Raw genomic sequence first — 19,649 nt, 5'->3', positions numbered from 1 at the left:
CCTGTGTGTGAACCTGTGTGTGAACCTGTGTGTGAACCTGTGTGTGAACCTGTGTGTGAACCTGTGTGTGAACCTGTGTGCGAACCTGTGTGCGAACCTGTGTGCGAACCTGTGTGCGAACCTGAGGTCGCGTATGATCCAGAGCCTACTCGTAGGCTTATTGTTGTCACTCCTCGAACACCAAACAACCCTCTCTATAGCAACTGGAACAGTCTCTCCAGCGAAGACAGGAAGAAGCGGGAAAGGAGCATGATCAAATTGGGGCTTCCTATCCCGGGTAAAGATTTCGAACTGCCTGTTCGGGATTGTGAACCTCCTATTACAGAGCCTGAGCCTGAGCCCGAGCCCGAGCCAGAGCCAGCTCCCATGTCTAGTTCATCTTCTGGGTCTTGGGATATGCCAGTGGTGAGCGATGATAGATTGACTGAGGCTCCTCCTCCTCCAGAGGCTGAACCTGAGGCTGAAACAGAGCCCGTCCATATGTCGAATTCATCTTTTGGGTCTTGGGATACGCCAGTTTCAAGACATGCTAGATGGGGCTGACGTGCCTGAATTTCATCATTTGCTATTGGCAAATAAGCATGAAAGGTAAGCAGAAACGAGAGTGGTAGTAATGGAAGAACGAAACTCAGTGTTGTTCGGTTGACCAGCGTGGTTACTATAATCACCTTCATGGTTCATGTTGTCTGATTTGCGTGGACTGGGAATTTAAGGAGCCTGTTGTTGTTTCTACTGTTTCTCGTGCTGGAATAATATGTCTAGTCAAGCTCTTAGAACTGCCCACAACGGACATTGTTTTATCGCAGCTTATGTCCTAACTTTGATGCACATGGCTAAATTGAAACTATTTGAGTTTTTCTGAATGTGGACTCTCTGACCCTTGCTGGACCTCAGTGCAGCTCTGGGTCCTGTCTTTCACGAAATATGTTTGTTGCTTCTCGGATACTAGTATTTCATACTGACACCGGTGGCTCTGAAGGATATGGGTTATTGTAATTCATCAAATAATCGTCTTCGCCCACTTCAAGGTCAGTGAGCTTTGTATCGATCACACAAGATACATTCTGACTAAACCAAAACCTCCACAGAGGCCCAATTGGTAGGTAACTAGTAACAGCCTCGACACCCTCCCAGGTTCAGAAACCACCCTAGTGGATAAGTAATCGAAGAGGAGAATGATAATGCAAGAACAGAGCTGAGGAATGTGAAAGCTGTAAAGTAACAGATGATAAAGCCGTCTATAACTAAGATCTGTTTGCTCAAGCAGTTTGGCGAGTTGAAGTTGACCTTCATTCTGAAGCTATAAACGCAGGGCAAGAACGTAGGTCTTGGGGCTATGGAAATAGAGGATGGTAGCTCGCAGACAACTAGTGAGCAGTGTGCCACACTCGTTCATATTTAGGCATTTCCGTGCGCAAATTCTTGTCGTCTGTGCATCTACATCCTGTTGTGTTTTCCGCGATGTCTGGGGCCTTCAATGGCATCCATCCCATTCAGGTACCCCATATTCATCTATGCTCCTGTAGATGGCATTGAACTCGTACAGGCTTGCATAAGACCGATAAAATGGAAAGGTGAAAGTAGACCCCAGATCTACGATTAATGTACCTCTATATTTATCTTTCTTGACATCCTGGGGCATAATATAACCGCGTCTCGGAATGACAAAATTTGAAATGATTTGCTGGAACCCTTCATCTTGTCGGCTTAGTGGCTCCTCAGCGATGAAGTCTTTGACAATAGCCCAGCGGGCATTATTCCAGCCCGGGTCGTGCCTGTCCCTTCCACTTACTCTTCGAAGCTGCTGGAGTTGAGAATCAGTCAGATACATCCATCCGTGGCACTGGACTGCCCAGTGACCATTTTCGTGTAAATCGCATAGACGCGCAAAGGCACGTGATTCACATGCAAACGGGCAGATGAAGGCCAACGTTTTTTCTTGGACGGTGTAGGGTGCGTGGTAGTCATAGAACTGTATGTATACTTAGTAAGAATGATGATTCTTAGTTTGGGTATGTTCGTTACGGATAGTGAACCTACCAACTTCAAGCAGAGATCTCGCTTGTTGTGTTCAACCCGAAAAACAAACCCTTGCTGGCCCTTGTCGATGAATACAGGCTTAACAAACTCAGCTGCATGCCCAGCAAATCGCTTTAGCCTGGGACTTTGTTTCACTACCTCCTTAATGTTGATGATGGAGGAGTCGTGGGTGGTTGTGACGTCCAAACTCTCTTCTGACAGGAATAGGTCAACTAAGAGTTCATACGGTTGTGCTTGTTTATGATTTTCCATCTTGAGAAAAAGCTCAGCAGTGGCATTAGAAGGATGCTGCGATTAGTTGATAAGAGAAGCATCACATTAGGTCGTGATACAGGGACGATGCCCGTAAGGAGAAGGTCACATAAAGTGGCTGATATAAGGACACGGCGCCCAAACAAGTAAAGCGCAAGATATTTCCATGTCATGTGTGTGGCATTCCTTGCATTGAATCACGTGATGAATATGTCCACCAACATCCCCTGCTCGTATTCAAAATCATACTGCTTCACACTCTAAGTCCTTTAATCGAATAGACTAGAAGGGAGCGTTTGGTTCTGCAATTTGGGAGAATGATGTGGGCCGACATTTTTGTGACTAGTCAGCCAAGCTGGTCCAACTGTCATCTCAGCCCTATCTCCGGTTGTTAACTCCGTCATTGTTTCACCAAACACAAGTATTTTAAAGGTCTCTGTGCCCTTCCACCTTACTGAACAGATCACAGTCATAATAGTCTGACATCTGAATCTTGGCATATTCGTCTCAAAATGGTCAATGTTGCTATTGCGGGCGCGACAGGCGCTATCGGGCGTACCCTCCTGGAGGTTATGGCTTCCCAGACCCGCCATCGGCCGTTCGCCCTCACACGAAGAGTAAGTCGGCTTATCTTACTATAGCCGTGTAGTGCAAAATATCTTATACTTCCTAGGAACCCACAAAAATTGACTATCTACCTGCCCCGACATTCCAAGTCAATTATGAGGATATCAATTCACTCAAGTTATTCCTGGAAGAACACAACATTCACACGGTCATCAGCGCCTTTGGCATCAACGCAACCTCTCTCGCAGAGTCGCAACTAAATCTCATCAAAGCTGCTGAAGCGTCTTCAGTAACAAAGACATTCATTCCTAGCTCTTTTGCAATTCCTTATCCGGAAGAGTGAGCTTTCAACTTTCTGTTCATACCATGCATGACCTCTAACTTGCGCAGGGACGTCTCTATCCTTCCGCCTCTTGAACACTACTTTGCCTCTTTCAAGGCCCTCGAGAATAGTAACCTTGAATGGGCTCCTGTCTATAATGGCACCTTTCTGGAATACATCGCACCTCCAACACTGAAGTCGTACCATCCCCACAGTGTGCTGGTGCTTGATGTGGAGAACAATATGGCAGCCATTCCAGGGGATGGCAATGTGCCAGTCACTTTTACGTACACTTTTGATATTGCACGCTTTATTGTTGCTGCCTTGGGCCTCGAAGAGTGGCCGCGGGAGTTTCGTATTGCCGGTGACGAAATCACATTCAATGAATTGTTGAAGCTTGCCGAAGAGGTAAAGGGGGTGGGATTTGACGTCATCCATGATGCTATAGAGAAGCTAAAGACATCACAAATCACGGAACTACCTGGTCATGTTAAACCGTACAACAAGTTTCCCAAAGACAGACTTCAGTGGTTCTTAGCCATCGTTGAAACTTGGATGGCTACGGGTCAGGCGCGGATAGCGAGGGAGGGGAGTTTGAACGAGATGTTCCCGGAGATCAAGCCATTGACTGCTAGGCAGATGATGGAACGATATTGGAAGACTAGCCTCAAGTGATGATAAAGAGTGATTATTGTACCACACTTCCTCTTGAAATACCAAAAGCTCATAGGTCTGGTTGGGCTCAGCTCGGGCCACTACTAATGGTCCTGAACATTGGCTGTAGTGTCTCAAAATCTTGAACGCAGACTTGATGGGATGAACTTGGTAATTCAGAGAGCCTAATAGACGCACGAAGATCATTTCAGACGGATACAGACACCTCGTACACTATGTGTTAAGCCCTATGCTTACAGACTTCCACAAAATCCTAACCACAACGGAGAATTCCATTCTGCATGTTTCTAGATGCATTTCCGGAGGGTCCCGCTATCTCTGCCTTTTTATCTCTCCTCTATATTATCGGAAGCTCCCTACACAATCTCGAAGCCTTTCAACGAGCAACCACCTTATAAAATGGACTGCCGTTTCCCCCAGCTATTATCCTCTTCAGCACTGCCTTCGGACAAGCCAATATATATAGCCTAAGACCTTGGGATGGAGAGCCCCCGGGGTCTTTTGGCGCTCATAAACCAACAGCATGGGGAGTCATGTAGAGGTAGAAGTTCTGTGGGACACAATAGTCAATCTCTACCCCCAATGGCAACAGCTTTCGCAGAAAATATGAAGATGAAAGCCCCAAGACCAAAACCATGTGCGGATATTGCAGCGACCACGCATGACTGGCGTTCCTCCTTTATGATCAAAAAGATCTGACCAACAGTGCCTCTTCCACATGCACTATCAGTCATCAGATATGATCAAGTCTATATACTATCGCTTTTACGTCTTCAGCGTCACAGATGCGATGATACATACTCACCAATCACGAATCCTTTGACAATATAGTACCGGGGATATGGTCAATCTAGGGATTAACAGTGTCTACACTACGACATGTGGGTGCTCGTCCCTTGATTTCCAGAGACAATGGATGCGGTCCGTTCTTAACCAGCGACGTCTTCCATGATATATACGCCATGAAAAGGCCTTCTCTCGGCAACCGTCATAATCTTGCCGCACTCTCGGGCTCTTATACAATGGCCGACTACGATGATGTGTCTCTGCATTAGCCATGTATATTTGGAGTGATCTTCCTCCTACGGCACTCCCTGTCTCGCCCACTGCTTTCTATGCTGCTGAATACATAGAGATTTCATGTCTTCAGGTGGGGTACTCCGAAGGTCTGGTCGGAAAGGATTATATATATCACAAGATATGTTCCTTTGCTGAAACAACATGCGGCGTGGCCGTCGAGCAGCATACAAGGAAACACGCTCCAGTGCCGCTCCAAGTAAACGGGCATGGATATATCGGATAATCGTTGGTATGATGCTGAAAGTGATGTCTTCTCCCCTGAACATGAAGACATGACACCATCGAACACAAGGGGTTCATTCAGAAAGGACGAGAAAATATAGTCTCTAAGGAAACAGATATATATTACCTCATGGCTGCTTCAAAATCATCCACACACTGAAGACTGACTGCCTAAACAGAATTCCTGAGTCTTGGTAATAGAAAAATAGGCCAGAAAGCCATTGTCTTGCTACAGTGATTCCGACAAGCCCGTCAGAGACAACGCGCAGCTCAAAGATATACCTTGTCCTGAGCGGGTTTTGTATGATTCCGGCCTCATCTGAGGATCCCTGTACTCTCCAGGAGGTTCCTCGTGCATCATCTCCCTAGTTGAATCATAGGATAGATTAACTTTGCTCTATCATCCCTGTCGCAGGACTACGTGGGTGTCCCATCTTCTCAGAATCAGGAGTAGATAACGAGGATGTGGTGATCCTGCAACACTCTGCACGTTTGACTGAGACGTGGACCTATATAAAGCAGTTTCAAGCGCTGAGTCTGTACCGGCAGACGCTCCGTGCTCGTGCACCGGTGACTGCCACGACTACTATTGCTGCCATATAAACCGTTAGCACAACTGCTTCTATCATGATTGAAGAGAATACTACCAATAAGACCAAGAGAACGCTACCATCCATCAAGTCATGGTGTGTCTTGGTTTGTCAACACTGCTATCCACCATCACTACTACCACTACCACCTCCATCAGTACTGTCACCATATCCTCTCACAGTTACATCTACCTCTTAGAACATCACGTTGGGGTTAAAGTGCGGCTGGTCACATCGACATAGAGACTATTTCAGACCTTGCTGAACCCTTAGCTATGCGATTATCATACATGGGGTGTTGGCTTCTGACTGATAGACAGAGAGAAGTTTAGACCTGAAAGGGAAGATTAGGTAGTAGTAGTCTTCTTGGACTAGGAATGGGGAAAGTGGAATACGCGAGGGTTCGCTTCAATTGCCACAATCAGACACCAAACGGCGCACTTGCGCTGGCTATAATAGGATAATGCAGATCGATACCACTTATCCACGCTTTCAAGAACATTCATGTGCCATGTGACATGAGTAATACAGGGCTTTCACAGGAGATTACGATCTTAAACCGGAAGATAACTCGTGATCTAACCATTCCTCATGCCTGTTACAGATAATAGCATCTGCCTTTTCCTATGCAAACATGCTCAGATTTGTCTATACAAGACAAAGAAAAGCCTCACCCCATCCAGATAGAAGGATATCAATGCAGCTGTTCGTTCAAAAACAGCTTCTGTCAAGGGAGTCATACTCATGAAGGGCCTCTAATTTCTTCTGCCTTGGCAGTTTTTCTATCAGTTCCACCTCTCGTGAATCTTTTCAAAGAGTATAAATCCGATACAGACGATCAAGACGCTTGATGCGAAGCAGACCTCTCAAACTGGACTTTAAACAGACCCGCTGCTTCTTGGTAGCCATCACACAGGATATATTGAGGGCTGCGTGCGCAGTCAGAAGCGAGCAGCATATGTGAATTCCATTCCCATTACCAGCGTGTTGCTTGCCCCTTACCCTACTCCTATGGTTTTCTTCTTCCGTTGAATTGTGGTGTACAATGGGTTATATATAGTTATGGTGATGTTCATTTCATCATCTACAACAGAGAGTGTTTGTTATATGACCATTCTGTTGAGTAGAGAAAATGGGATATCTTGAAGCAAATACTGCCCTTATAAAATGCAGAAAGATCTTGATGTGGTTTTCGGTATCTCCAGCACTAATTATTATCAGTGTTCGACATATCACCATTCAGGCTCCAGTGCATGGAGAATAAAATCGAAAGTTTGAACTAAACAGCATTTTATCCCCTACTTAATGCTAATCGTGTTGCCGCTTTCTAGCCATGGTCTGCTTGTCTGCTATAGAGACATTATACTTACTACAGCCTCGCTCAGCTACGTAAACTACTCCCAAATTCTATAGACTTATATGATATATCAGGCTATGACACAGCAAATCCATTCACCAAAATCAGATTTAATTATCAAGGTCTATTCTAGTCGTCAATACCCAAACAACGCCTCTAGGCCAAATAACAACCATTCCACAAATTCATTCCAGAGCTCCCCCACCACCATCCAACAATCAACAACTCTCCCTCTCCCTCTCCTTCCCAACCCTAATTCTCTCAACCAACTCCCCCACAACGCCCGCCCCCTCCTCCAACCCCTCCGGCAACTGCACCCCAAACCTCTCACAAACCAACCTCACATTCCCACTCTTCCAATACCCCCTCGGACAAACAACCACCACCTTGCCAGGCTCCCGCATACAAAGCCCCAACTCCAACAAACTGATCGGCGCCATACTCGCAGGATCAAAGTGAAACAGCACAATATCAGCCCGTTCCCGCTGCTCCATCTCCCACGAGACCTGTTCCTTGAACGGCGGGAAAGAGGGGTCTTCGCGCCACGAACTGTCCCAGTCTGGACGAAAGGGGTCGAGGATTGTTAGATGGAGGGTTTGGGGGGTAGTATTGGTGTTGGTGTTGTGTGGTTGTAGTTGTGGCTTTGGGAGGAAGTAGTGGGCTAGGTGGGTGGAGAAGGTATCGCGCCATGTTGGGGGTGGTTGTTGCTGGTGGTCTCGCCGGGAGGAAGAGGAGGAGAAGGAGGAGATGCGGATTGGATTGGATGAGTCTTTGCTGGTGGTTGTGGGTGAAGGGGGAGTGCTGCCGGCGAGGAAGATTGTGATGCTGGTTGGTTTGGGCGGGGTGGTGGAGGGGGCGTGGATGGTTTCGATGGTGAGGTTAATGTTGGGGTTCATGATCTGGGTCTGGGTCTGCGGTTGGGGTTGGGGATCGGGATCGGATATTGTTTCTGGGGTGGGTTGGGTTGAGGGGGAGGTACTATTAGATGTTCGTTGTTTGTGGAGGCGAAAGGAGGGGGTGAACCGAGATGATGATTTGGACATGATGTTGCTAGTAGTTAAGTTGGTATGTGAGTTAGTTGTGAAGAGAAGCGGGGATGAGGGGGAGATAGTACACTATTATTGTTGGTAGCCATATCAGGATGTGATGGTGCCTTCATATATTTTACAGTGGGGTTAGAGATTGCATGATAATCCTGTTACATTGGAAGTCTCCTGTAGTTTTACCAACCAATGATCTTGAAGATAAAAGGAAATGATAGTACTATAATTTTGTCTCCCGTTCTTCTCTCGAACCTCCTCCCCCATTGAATAAATTTTGTCTAGACCCGTGACAGCACGTGAGAGCTCCGTTAACACTGCAGATAACCAAAATAGTCTCTGAACCCGTGGTCATGCATGAAGATCATCTATTCATGCAGATGTCACTCCCACCTCTTAGTATAGTCTGATGTGCATGCATTCATTCAACATATGCGTAGAACTGGTTGATTTACGCTAACTTGTTATTGCTTATGTACAGCCATACACTCGGTATGCCAACACCAATATACACAGAAAATTAATGCCACACGCATCAGGTATTGCTGATCGAGGCAGCACCCGACCCTGAGGCTGTCAGCGAGTGGATGCTCCCTGGGGGCACGCTTCCAGCTTCTCCGCCGGCGCTTGCGGGATCAAGGAATCGATGAGAGCCACCCTCAAGGTGGTTGCTCTCTCCGTCGGGAGTGGTTTTGATCTCCTTCTTTCCGTTCGCTTTGTAATACAGTAGCATATCCCCAGACGAGCGCCAGATGTGTGCCCGAATTGTCGCAAGAGTCATGTTTGGCGGGATCAGCTGTTTTGGTTAGCATTCTTGCTTGTACATGGACACCAACGCTACATACCATCTTCTGGCAATACAACTCCAGATACTCTTCCGGCTTCATCGCATCCTCTTCGGGCTCATCGGGGTTAGGTGGGTCGATCCGTTCTGCAACATACGCAAGGATCTTCTTGGCTCGAAGCATGCGATTGGCGTTCAGTCGATTGTTGTTCGCGTTTGCGCTCGTAGCCGGCCTGTCCTGGTTAGTCACAACTCTTCCACGGGTACACTGTACATACTCTGGCTTGACCACAGGCGGCAGAAGATCGTCGTAAGGTTTCAGAGTGAATGCAATCTTCACTGGCTCTTTCAATGGCATTTGATTCTACCAATATTAGCTGGATACCATAGTCAAAGGGGGTATACATACCTTGAGCAGCAAGTCCGCAAGCCATAACGGGATGGACTTCTCCAACTTGTCAATCTCCTGACTAATGCCTGCCACAGTACCCCTGTACAAGTCTGAAGCCACTGCCGTGTCGCCAGATTCCTCTTGGATAAATACGGCCGTGCGAGGAGGTATCTGAAGTTCGGGTGTCTCGTTGTCAGGACTAGGAGCAAAGGCGGACACCAACTCCTGCCCTGGGTTGGCAGACAGCCATTCCTCGTACTCATGCCGGGTTCGCTCGATGAAGCCACCCAGATTGGTTTCAAACACCTTCTCTTCCTTGACAGACGACTTGTCCGATTCTTCGATCTTCTCTTCTTGGATCTGGGGCTTGGCTTCCGACGAGGACCGGCCCATTCTCTTGGGAAAGTCCATCCGAAATTTCTTCCCAAATATAGATCCCCCCCTCTTTCGTTCTTCTTTGTCAGGCTCGACCGGTGATTGAGGCAGAGCAGTTGGCGTCGGCTCTCCGGGTGTAGCTGGCGCCTTCTCTGTGTCAAGCGGAGTCAGGCCCGGGGGCTTGGACGAGGAGGAAAAGTAATCGCTCGACCGGTCCGAGAAAGATGTTCGAGTCAGGTCCGGGTTTTGTTGTGATGACAGGAAGTCCGAAGTCTCGCCGATAGATGTCCCAAAGTAGCTATTGTTGTTGTAGCTATGTGGTGGTAGCACGGGTGACCCTAGCGTCCCCGGGCTCGTTGCGTAGCCGATGCCGAAGCCGGGCGTCGTAGGGCTACCAAGAGTGTCGTATCCGGACCGGAAGGTTGAGAACGAGGCATCTATAGGAGTCTGCAGGCCTAACGGCCGCCTCGATCCATCTACTGACGGTATATCCATCGGCGCAGAAGCGCTCGTCGTGGTCAATTTCGCCATTTCCTCCGCTCTTGCAACTGCCATGGCACGATACTGGGCATCGCGCCGAACGTGCTCATCGACCAGTGGTGCAAAGAGCCAGCGCAATATCCATTTGCCTAGGTTGACTGCTCGTCATTAGCACTCGATCACGCAGCAACTATAGAGTTGTTGTCATACTTCTCTGGTCGTCGCGGAACTGCGAACTATCTTCTATGTCTGTTTCGTCGGCGTATATCTCCGCGTCAAAGCAGCGTCCTGGCTCCAAGATCACTGACAACCTTCCGGTGCGGATGTCAATCGTGCACCAGTGAGCAATACTCTCCGTGGTGTTGATCTCAGAGGCCACATCATCCATATGCCGCTTGCCAAAGGATTGAATAGGTTTACACTGTAGCCATCAGCATCTGTTCGGTCTCAACCAAAATCATTGCATACCTTGAGAAGATCCCATAAGACAACCTCACCCGCAGAATCCTGGGTCAAAGTCCGTTTGCGGTCATTCAACATGAAGTGTTTGATCAAGCCGTGCTGTCCTTCTATCGTCTCCTCTGGCAAGGACTGGACGGGCAGGGTCAATCCCAGCTCATCCTCCATGTCTGAGCCGGAAGCCTGGCCCTGTGCATGTGATGCGCCGCCCGGTGCCGCGTCGTGAGGAACTCTCGAATTAGGGAATGTAGATGTGTTTGATAGTAAGAGAACCGATTCGTATGGTATCTTCTTGGGCATTCCTTTAGCCGCATCCTTTTCAGCGCTGGATTTTCGTTCCCCTGAAGCTGGTGCTTCTATCTCGGCTGTGGTATCGATATCCCTCCACCGATTGATGCTCGACTTCGGTGTTGCTGTCCAGATATAGTCTCCGGCAGCTACGACGTTGATAACGCCCTCGTGCTCTTGCAGCGCTGCAACGCAGACACCTTGCTCGATATCCGCAGAGTGCCTCGTGTCCGTCTTGGCGACCAAGCCGGATCGATCACTCGAATAGAACACCGACAGCTGAGGATGATTCGAATAAAGCGACCAGACACTGTCGTTGTGCATCGTCAAGGTGTGCATGCACCTTCCTGCTGTCAGCGACCAAACCTTAACCGTCTGATCGGAGGACGCGGTCATAATGGTATCGCCATCTTGATTGATGAGGATATCTCGGATATTGTCGGTATGGCCCACAAACTTGGTGATCAACTTTCCAGATTTCGGATCCCACACTCTGACCACACTTTCCGGTCCACCACTGGCCAGGACAGACGATACAGCGCCTAGTGCGTAGACCGATCCCTTTGCCGTCCGGTCCTCCCCGCACGCATCGATTCCAAGGACCTCACCGCCGCCATTCAGATCCCATAGATACAGCTTGTGATCCAGGCCGCCTGATGCAACCCACGAAGAGTGATTACCGGGGGTTGCCAAGGCTTTGACGTAGTCGGCATGTTTGCCGATAGGATGCGGCACCTCCGTGTTTTCCGAGTGTGTTCGCCATAATCGCACAGTGGTATCGGACGATGCGGAAACGAGCGCCGAGTTGTTCTTAGTCAAGACAATGTCGTTGATCCAATGGCTGTGGGCTTGGACTTGGTTTCTGAAGGTTGTTGAACCGGATTTCGACGACGATGCGCCGGAGAGGGGGCGGTTGAGGTCCCAGGAGCATACAACACCATCGCGACCAGCGGAATACCTTTGCAAGAATGTGGAGTTAGAATTGGCGTGGCTTTGACTCGGGAACGGGCGGAGTTTATCGCAGCCGGGTTTGCGGAGGACCAACTGGCGCAAGAGGACGGGGAAAGCTCACAGGATGGAATTGTCCGTATCGACCGTCAGACCATTAACGCCTAGTCTATGCCCACCAGGGGCATCGGGCAGAGGGAGGACTAGAGGGGAGAGAAGAAATTGAATGTCAGTCTCGAGTCCACTTTGGCGCATAAGTGGGAAGATCAGATAAGCGCGGAACGCAGCCGTAGTGTAACCAGTGAGTAGATGGCAGTAAATTGCAGACCAACTTCAGACGATAGACATACCATAAGTGACCCTCTGGTGGCTTGGTTTTCGGGCCATGCAGTGGGCGGGGGGAGAAAATGCAGTGGCAGAGGAAATGCGGAGGTGCAAGGGACGATGCGGAGGCAGAAGCGACGATCGCTCAGGCACGCAGAGACAGAGGGGAGGGGAACATTCCCCAAGTGGTAGGGAGCGAAAACAGGCCCGAAGGAGAAGAGAGCACAATAAGGAATGAATATAAACTGACAGAGAGCACAAAAGTAGGACGAGCAGGACGGGGAGAAGGAGGAGGAGGAGGAGAAGAGGGAAGTTTGTTGCCTGGAAGGAAGGAAGATGGGGGATGGAAATAGGAGATGTTACTGACGATGGGCTCACTTCGTTCCTTCCCTTTCTGGCGGGAGGCACGAGCCCCGGCTTCCCTCGGGGATCTGCTCATCTTCCACCTTCTTCTCTCCCCCCTCCTGCTATTGATCTTCACTTGATCTACTGATGAGCAGCCATCCAAATACGATGTGGAAACTACAGGCTATTCCTAATATCCCTCAATCTATTCCCACCATGCTGAGAGTCGGATTTGAGTTCCCAGTTACCGGCACTAATCTCCACCATGATATCACAGCACTTGAACTATACAAGAGAAGCCAAATGGCCATCTAGACATCTCAAACCTTCACTCAATGCGGCAATAGCCAAGAACCTCTTTCTCTTTCTCTGATATCATCTCATTCCACCTTTCATCCACTATACTACTTAAATACCTTGCCTCAACCCGTTCACTAACAAACCGCATACTAACTCCACTGAATACCACCTCACAGCTTACATCCAACAGTCTCCAGCCCTCTGAACAAAGAACCACCTCCATCCACATCCCAACACTACACCGCCATAACAATGATCAGAACCCACCCTCCATTCCCCCCACCCTCCCAAACCACCAAAGAAACCCCCTCTGCCACCGAAACTATCCAATCTCTCGACCTCCACCCACACCCCGAAGGTGGCTACTACCAGGAAACCTTCCGCCATCCACAAGAAATCCCCATAGCCAACGGCACGGCCACCCGCTCCGCCAGTACCCGCATCCACTACTTGCTCACGCCGGGGTCGCCGCTCGGTGCGTTCCACCGGAACAAGAGTCGAACCGTGCATACACTACATCGTGGACGGGGGCGATATGTGGTGATTCACGCGGATGAGCGGAAAGGGGGGAAGGCGCCGGTAGAGGAGTTTGTGGTGGGACATGATGTGGAGAGAGGGGAGAAGGTGGAGTGGGTGGTGGAGGGGGGGAAGTGGAAGGGGAGCTATTTGTTGCCTGAGAAGGAATATGAGGATGGCGACGGTGAGGAGAGGGGGTTGTTAATTACTGAGGTAGGTTCTTTACAATAACACAATATCCTAAATGCAGGTAGTTGACGCTAGGTGTAGACAATTGAGCCCGGGTTCGCGATAGAGGATCATGACTTCTTGTCATTGCAGGAGATGAAGGAGCTCCTCACTCCAGAACAAGTAGAGGAGATGGCGTGGATGTTGAGGGAGAACTCCATAGAAAAACAATAAAGCTAAATGCTACCATCAATCAAACCAAAACATTCTATAGAATCAATCCCATCCATCTAGTCTATAAGTATACCACCACGATCCCCAACAACCATAACCTAATTAGTATACAGACCACCAACACCCACCACAGAATTATATACACAATCCATCCCATTAATCACCATCAAACCACCTCCCTCTCCAACCTCTCCCTCTTCCCCTCCAACGTATTCCACGCCCACTGATAACTCCCCAAAAACACCGCCCCACCAATCCCAATCCACGCAACCCTCGGCCCAATCCCCCTCCAAAACGCCCCAAGACCCTCCTTATAAACCTCCCTAACGACATCCCTCACCCTAACCCTCTCACCATCCCCACCGCGTCTCGCAAGCATAACCCTAGTCTTAACAACATCCAACGGGGTCGTCAAACCGGCAGAAATAGCTCCGGCAACACTCCCAAACATAGCACTCGTCGACGCAGGCACAACCCCAGTGCCATCACCACCGCCACCACTAGCAGCAACCCTCTTCGCATACCCCTCCTTCAAACTCTCCCACATAGTGAACTGCAACACAGTGAACGGAATCTCCCTGGCAATCGTAATCCCGGCACCACGATACAACTCGCCGAGCACCTGGCCCACCCCACCATTCGGGGCATTCCGGAGGGCGAGGATATCCTTGAAGGCGAGGAGACTCGAGCCGCCGAAGAGACCGGCTTGGGCGCGCTGCTTCACGACTTCGGTGGGGACGCGGACGGCGCAGGCGGCGATTTCGCCCATTGAGGAGGCGAGGGAGTGCGTGAGGATGATGTGGGAGCGAGATGGGGTATCCTTGGGGTTAGAGGAGGGGGACGGGAGGAGGTATCGTTTCACGCCATCGTAGACGATGAAGAAGGATGCGGCGGACGGGGCGGAGCCGAAGAGCACGGAGGGAAGACCGGCGTAGATGCCGCGGATGGTTTGGCGGAGGGAGAGGCTGGATGCGGCTGCGGATGTTGTGGAGGGGCCTTGTGTGCGCGCTTTTTGGAGGCGGGTTTTGATCGTGTCGAGGGGGTAGAGGGAGCAGTCAACGGTGAGGCCGGCGATGGCTCCGGACTGAGTGAGTGAGTGGTTGGTTAGTTTGGTTGGCTGGAGGATGGAGGGTGGCCGTGCAGCCAGGGAGAAGGGGGAGGAACGTACAATTAGGGATCGCGTCCATAGGGAGGAGACCAATGGCTCCGGTTCACCTGATTGAGCCATGATCAGGTAGAGTTGGTGGGTGGAAGGGTGGTGGAAGATGAAGTCCAGGATCTGTTGAGCCGGTCGCGTGGGAAGAAGCCTTTGATGGGCTCCGATTATCGCCCCGGTCTAAACTCCGCAATCTCCGCATCTCCTGCCTTACGTCAACTGCTTCCGAAGTGTTACAGATGCTACGAAACTACAAGGAGCGAAATGAAACGTCAAATTGAGCAGGTATACAGTCACTCGTTTATTTATAGTATCTACTAAAGTAGTTGTTCTCCATGGTTACAGTGAAAGGACAATTTGGGTCAAAAACAAGGCTCCGAGGCATGACAGATGCGCAAACGATAAAACCCTCCCGAGGCAGATGCGGAAGCCAAAAGCACCAAAGCGAACGAAATCGCAGCAAGGAACATGCGAAACAGCATTTCACAGGGAGAAAATCTAGCAGCCGACCCTCTATAGGGGAGAGTGATTTGCCTGAGCAGCCCCGCTCCACAACACAGTGACCTCAACGCCTAGATCGAATGAAAAAAAACACCAGAAGTATAGGAAACCCACATCCTCTTTCCAACAGCACAAGCGCATCGAGAAGATAAACAAAACAGTGGACAAGGGAGGTGATTACTGTGGATTCCAGGTGCATATTTGGCCGAGTTGGAATCCCACCGTCGAGAAAGTAACAAGCCAGATCATGATGACAGCCCGCCCAGAAACGGACCAACATCATGGCCGTAGGGAATCAGGTAGAAAGAAAAGTGCCAAACGAGAATGGGAAAAAAAGATGTAGGATGAATCGGTTCAGGGGAATTATAAGACATGATAAGACATAGAAACGGGGACGGAGATCCAACACTAGCGCATACACCTAGTGGACGAAGTAGATCACTTGGCCTTGCTGGGTACGGGAACACTGGCCGATGGTGGTTCCAGAACATGGGTATGACCAGGGGCCCGGATGACCTCACCAGAAAGCTCCTGCTGACATGCCTTGATGTTGCGAACCCATTCATCGGTCAGGACGTCATCGAGGGTTGCGCGTTCATTGACGCCCACCTTCAACATGCGCCCGACGATATACCGGCTCTCGCGTGGCAGAAGTCGCAGAAGTCTCCAGGGACCCTTGATGACTTCCTGGCGTTGGCCGGAAGGCTGGGATGAAGCGGGAAGAGGGGGGGCTTCTTTGCTTGTGGTGCGGGTGGGCTTGTGAGTAGGGCCGTTCTTGTCCTCTACCGCGGTCTTGTTGGTAGGTGTACGTTCCTGTGGACTCTCCGGAGGACGGTTCTCTTCTCCAGCGGTAGGCCCTGTCTGAGCAGTACTCTTCGGGGGCTCCTGACGTCCATTAGCCTGCACGGGTTGATCGATAGGCCCCTTCTTGGGGTCAACAACCTGCGGGGCTTTTTGTTCGTGAGCCGCCGATTGGAGATCAGGAGACGATTTGACGACTCGGTGACGCTTGGGGTCTGTATCAGGAACTGGTGTGCCGGGAGTGGGCGGGGAGACGAAGAGTCGGTAAGAGTTATCGCTGACACGGGGCTGCTTCCAGGGAAATCGGCGCAGGGTCATGCAGCAGAAGATGATGGCCAGAGACCAGACGTCCGTGGGGCGGGGATCATATTTCTTTTCATCGTACACCTCTGGAGCCAAATAGGGATCAGAGCCGACGATACCTGCCACGCGTTAGAAGGTGCAAGCCCAAATCACCCATGTCGATCAGCGGGACGCGACTTACCAGAAGCAGGAACAATGTCGTTCTCGAAAGGGTACCGGAAAACTACCGCACTCCCAAAGTCGATAAGCTTCATGATGCCATGTTCATTGACGACCACATTGTCTAATTTCAGATCCCGGTGGGCCAAACCCATTCCGTGCAAGTAGGCCACCCCGCTGAGTATCTGCTTGAAAGCGCAAGCAATCTCATCTTTCACCATCTTTCCGGTCATGACAATCGCAAACAAATCGAACGGGGCATACTCCATCACCTCGTACCAATGGCTGCCTTCTTGGATGATATCCAGTGTCTCGATGATATTGCCGTGATGAAGAGTCGAGCCGATGCAGAACTCCGCAGTCACCTTCTTCGAATACTCCTTCATGCTCTCCCAAGAATGGCGATCACGAAACTGCTTGACAGCGAAGGTCACGCCGTCGCTGTTACGCTTGAGCAACCTAACGGATCCACCTGCTCCTGAACCTAAAACCTTGCCTAGCTTCCCGTACTTTGAGTTGAGCCCATGGTCGTCAGCGAATGGAACACTATCCGATGTGTGGAAAGGGCCATTCTTGCCCGAAGACCGGCTCGACTTCTTGAAGGGTATGGATGAGGGAGAATCAGCACGCTTATGCTTGTGGTGGTTCCGTTTGAAGAAGCGCTTTAGCTCGGACATATGGCCGTGGGGCTTGCTTTCCGGTTCCTGCTGCTTGACCTCTTTTTTGCTGCCGAAAAAGCCGCTGCGCTTTTCGGTGGACCTGAGATCACTTGCACTGGCGGACCGAGGAGACATAGGTCGTGTGAAAGACGAGGAGGTGTTTGTGCGACGTTTCGCATCTCTGCCATTGAAGATAAAGCGTTGGTCCAGTTGCGCGAGGTTCTTTGGCGGTGGGGGCCGTTTGCTGCGAGCATATGGATCATTGGGCTCTCCGACGGGTGTAATCGCACCAGGAGGGGTATAGCTTTCAACCCTCGGGGTCATCGGAGGGCTTTCATCCTGTGCACCTCCATCAGCCGCAGGGCCAACGAAGAACTGCGCCCTATGTTTCGGGGAATTTAGCGGATGGGACGATGTTTGCGCGACGTTATTCTGTTTCGACAGTTGGTCGGTTGAAGAGGGTCGTGAAGAGGGGGCACTCTGAGAGGCTTTGTTCTTTAGGGTCGCGCTTGTCGGAGGGGAAGTAGTGGGGGTCATGGCAGCGGACTGCCCCGGGGCTCCTTTGTCCGTAGTGTTCGAAGTTGACGAGGTATCAGTAGACTTGGCTTCACGTGAGTGAGTAGCGGCTGGTGTAAGCGGGGGTGACTGCATAGCGGACACCGTCGGGGAGTCTCGGGGAGAGGGCAGGCCTGATCCATTGGGTTCGCGACCACTGCGGTCGCTTGACTCTCGCGACGCAACCTGTAAGGGGGGATGCAGCAGTCAGTTTCTATTCAGATCTGGAAGATCTGGAAGATCATGCAGGGCCATGCGAGGAGCCGACTGTTCCGGAGTAGGCGGCATGATCTTCCACGCCACCGTCGATGCTGGATAGCGATACTGGGCCATTGTGAATAAACAGATGAGGTACATACCCTAGAAGATGGAAGAGAAATCGGGTCATAAGAGAACTGTCGCAACCGCGTCTCTTGTAACTGGGATTTTTGTAGGCTGGCAGCCAGGGACCGCAGTTCCTCCTCTTGCTTTTGATCGTTCATCGTGTCATCGGCCGGCGGTACTTGGGGAGGGGCCGAGGAATCCGAAGGTTCAATTTCCTCCGTTATGGTCGAGAACCGGACTTGGCCGGGTTGCGACTTGAACTTATAGTCATTGTCGGCAAACTCGGTCGCCTGTCCAGGAGTCATCTGGGCAGGAGATTGGGCAGTTTCAGCAGCTAAAAGTTGAGAAGTTGCCGAGTCAGAGGGCTGAATCTGAATTGGTTGTTGTGGAAGGGTGGTGCTTACCGGAGTTCATGTTGGCGTTGGCTTGGGCAAAATCCGTCGCTTCAGACGTCATACTTGGTCAAGACCACAGGGTGGGACACATGCCCCTCCACGGGAGATACCGGGAGAATGAACCAGCGGGTAATGGGGAAACAACAACTGCAGAGTAATAAGAAGAGCGGCAATACTCTATATAATAGCGGAGTCGCTTGGGGGGGGAGGAGACAATTCAGGACAGTTCGTGGGACAAGAGTGGGAGAGGCACGGAGGTTTCGGTATGCGAGACGGAACAAATCTTTCGTCGAGAAACGGGTGCGGGAGGGAGATAAGTAGTGGTTGAACTCAGGTCGACGCAGTGCAGGAACTTGGACGGGCGGGAGGATGCTGAGGGGCGGGGAGAAATTCGCCCCATCCAAGAACGGCTGCGTTGGTGAGTCAAGAGGAGGGGAGAGAGACCGACAGTCGTGAAGAAACGAGGAGGAGCGACGACGAGGATGGGGAGAGGGAGAGTTGAGTTGAGGGAGGGAGATAATAGTGAGGGACGGAGGAGGAGGAGGAGCAAGAGCAGGAGCTAGGCTAGTCAGGCAGTTCGTTCTAGTCTAGTTATTGACTAGTACAAAGTAGAGGGGAGAAGGCAGACCGGAGAGGTTCCACCGGGGCAGGGAAGACTTGGAACTCGAACTGAAAAAGAAAAGTCAAAAAGCAAAAAAGCAAAGCAGGTGCGGCGGCGGTCTTGGGGATGGGATTTGGGGAGCCACCAGCCAAATCGACGGCGGCGGCAATAGCGGCGGGATGGACGGGGAGAAAAATACCTTTCTCTTTTGGGGCGGTGGATCAATTATAATTTTATTTTTCTTTCTCTTAATTACTTACTGTCACCACCACCACTTTTACTGAACTTTCCGCCAACTCAAATACTTGCACCTCATTGAATGTTTGCATTTGAAACGAGGTTAGGTGAGTTGTATAAATCTATCTACATGTTACCACTCGATCCCTCCAGCCCCCGTTCTAGAAGCCTCCTCCACACGCCCGTTTTCTCCCAGGAAGG

General features: G+C 50.5%; 5 protein-coding genes across 5 annotated transcripts; 2 read left to right on the top strand and 3 right to left on the bottom strand.

Moving 5' to 3' along the window:
* Positions 1-200: 200 nt before the first annotated feature.
* BO85DRAFT_441023 (uncharacterized protein) lies at positions 201-543 on the top strand (the record flags this gene model as incomplete). Its single annotated transcript, XM_025658793.1, has 1 exon — positions 201-543. A coding segment is annotated over one exon (343 nt), but the record flags the coding sequence as incomplete, so codon positions are not given.
* A 682-nt stretch (positions 544-1,225) lies between these two features.
* Positions 1,226-2,400, bottom strand: BO85DRAFT_426776 (uncharacterized protein). Its single transcript, XM_025658133.1, has 2 exons — positions 2,041-2,400; positions 1,226-1,972 (listed from the first exon to the last, which is right to left on the bottom strand). Exons 1-2 carry the CDS (start codon positions 2,290-2,292, stop codon positions 1,475-1,477), a joined length of 750 nt encoding a protein of 249 aa, XP_025513047.1. The 5' UTR covers positions 2,293-2,400; the 3' UTR covers positions 1,226-1,474.
* Positions 2,401-2,566: 166 nt separating this feature from the next.
* BO85DRAFT_522516 (NmrA-like family protein) lies at positions 2,567-4,087 on the top strand. The gene is made up of 3 exons (XM_025665266.1): positions 2,567-2,909; positions 2,966-3,198; positions 3,250-4,087. The coding sequence occupies exons 1-3, from the start codon at positions 2,805-2,807 to the stop codon at positions 3,854-3,856; spliced, it is 945 nt and encodes a 314-aa protein (XP_025513046.1). The 5' UTR covers positions 2,567-2,804; the 3' UTR covers positions 3,857-4,087.
* Positions 4,088-7,169: 3,082 nt separating this feature from the next.
* BO85DRAFT_94082 (nucleoside 2-deoxyribosyltransferase domain-containing protein) lies at positions 7,170-8,553 on the bottom strand. Its single transcript, XM_025665799.1, has 2 exons — positions 8,220-8,553; positions 7,170-8,155 (listed from the first exon to the last, which is right to left on the bottom strand). The coding sequence occupies exon 2, from the start codon at positions 8,146-8,148 to the stop codon at positions 7,324-7,326; it is 825 nt and encodes a 274-aa protein (XP_025513045.1). The 5' UTR covers positions 8,149-8,155; positions 8,220-8,553; the 3' UTR covers positions 7,170-7,323.
* A 127-nt stretch (positions 8,554-8,680) lies between these two features.
* BO85DRAFT_461794 (Pkinase-domain-containing protein) lies at positions 8,681-18,520 on the bottom strand (the record flags this gene model as incomplete). Its single annotated transcript, XM_025661810.1, has 13 exons — positions 8,681-8,941; positions 8,991-9,167; positions 9,204-9,293; positions 9,339-10,333; positions 10,386-10,596; positions 10,644-11,880; positions 11,995-12,073; positions 12,221-12,240; positions 12,573-12,646; positions 13,930-14,841; positions 15,874-16,637; positions 16,700-18,077; positions 18,251-18,520. 13 exons carry the CDS (start codon positions 18,518-18,520, stop codon positions 8,681-8,683), a joined length of 6,468 nt encoding a protein of 2,155 aa, XP_025513044.1.
* Positions 18,521-19,649: the final 1,129 nt, after the last annotated feature.

Source organism: Aspergillus piperis (genome assembly GCF_003184755.1).
Source record: "Aspergillus piperis CBS 112811 unplaced genomic scaffold BO85scaffold_17, whole genome shotgun sequence".
Taxonomy (NCBI): Eukaryota; Fungi; Ascomycota; class Eurotiomycetes; order Eurotiales; family Aspergillaceae; genus Aspergillus; species Aspergillus piperis.
The sequence above is the reverse complement of the archived record's forward strand: the minus strand, read 5'-3'. Positions and strand labels throughout refer to the sequence as shown.

Bases quoted from the DNA above. Each gene is read 5' to 3' on its own strand.
- BO85DRAFT_426776 (XM_025658133.1), bottom strand. From the start codon at position 2,292: ATGGAAAATCATAAACAAGCACAACCGTATGAACTCTTAGTTGACCTA. The intron at 1,973-2,040 runs GTAGGTTCACTA...GTATACATACAG, and splicing joins GAGATCTCTGCTTGAAGTTG to TTCTATGACTACCACGCACC.
- BO85DRAFT_522516 (XM_025665266.1), top strand. From the start codon at position 2,805: ATGGTCAATGTTGCTATTGCGGGCGCGACAGGCGCTATCGGGCGTACC. The intron at 2,910-2,965 runs GTAAGTCGGCTT...TATACTTCCTAG, and splicing joins CGTTCGCCCTCACACGAAGA to GAACCCACAAAAATTGACTA. The intron at 3,199-3,249 runs GTGAGCTTTCAA...TAACTTGCGCAG, and splicing joins GCAATTCCTTATCCGGAAGA to GGACGTCTCTATCCTTCCGC.
- BO85DRAFT_94082 (XM_025665799.1), bottom strand. From the start codon at position 8,148: ATGTCCAAATCATCATCTCGGTTCACCCCCTCCTTTCGCCTCCACAAA.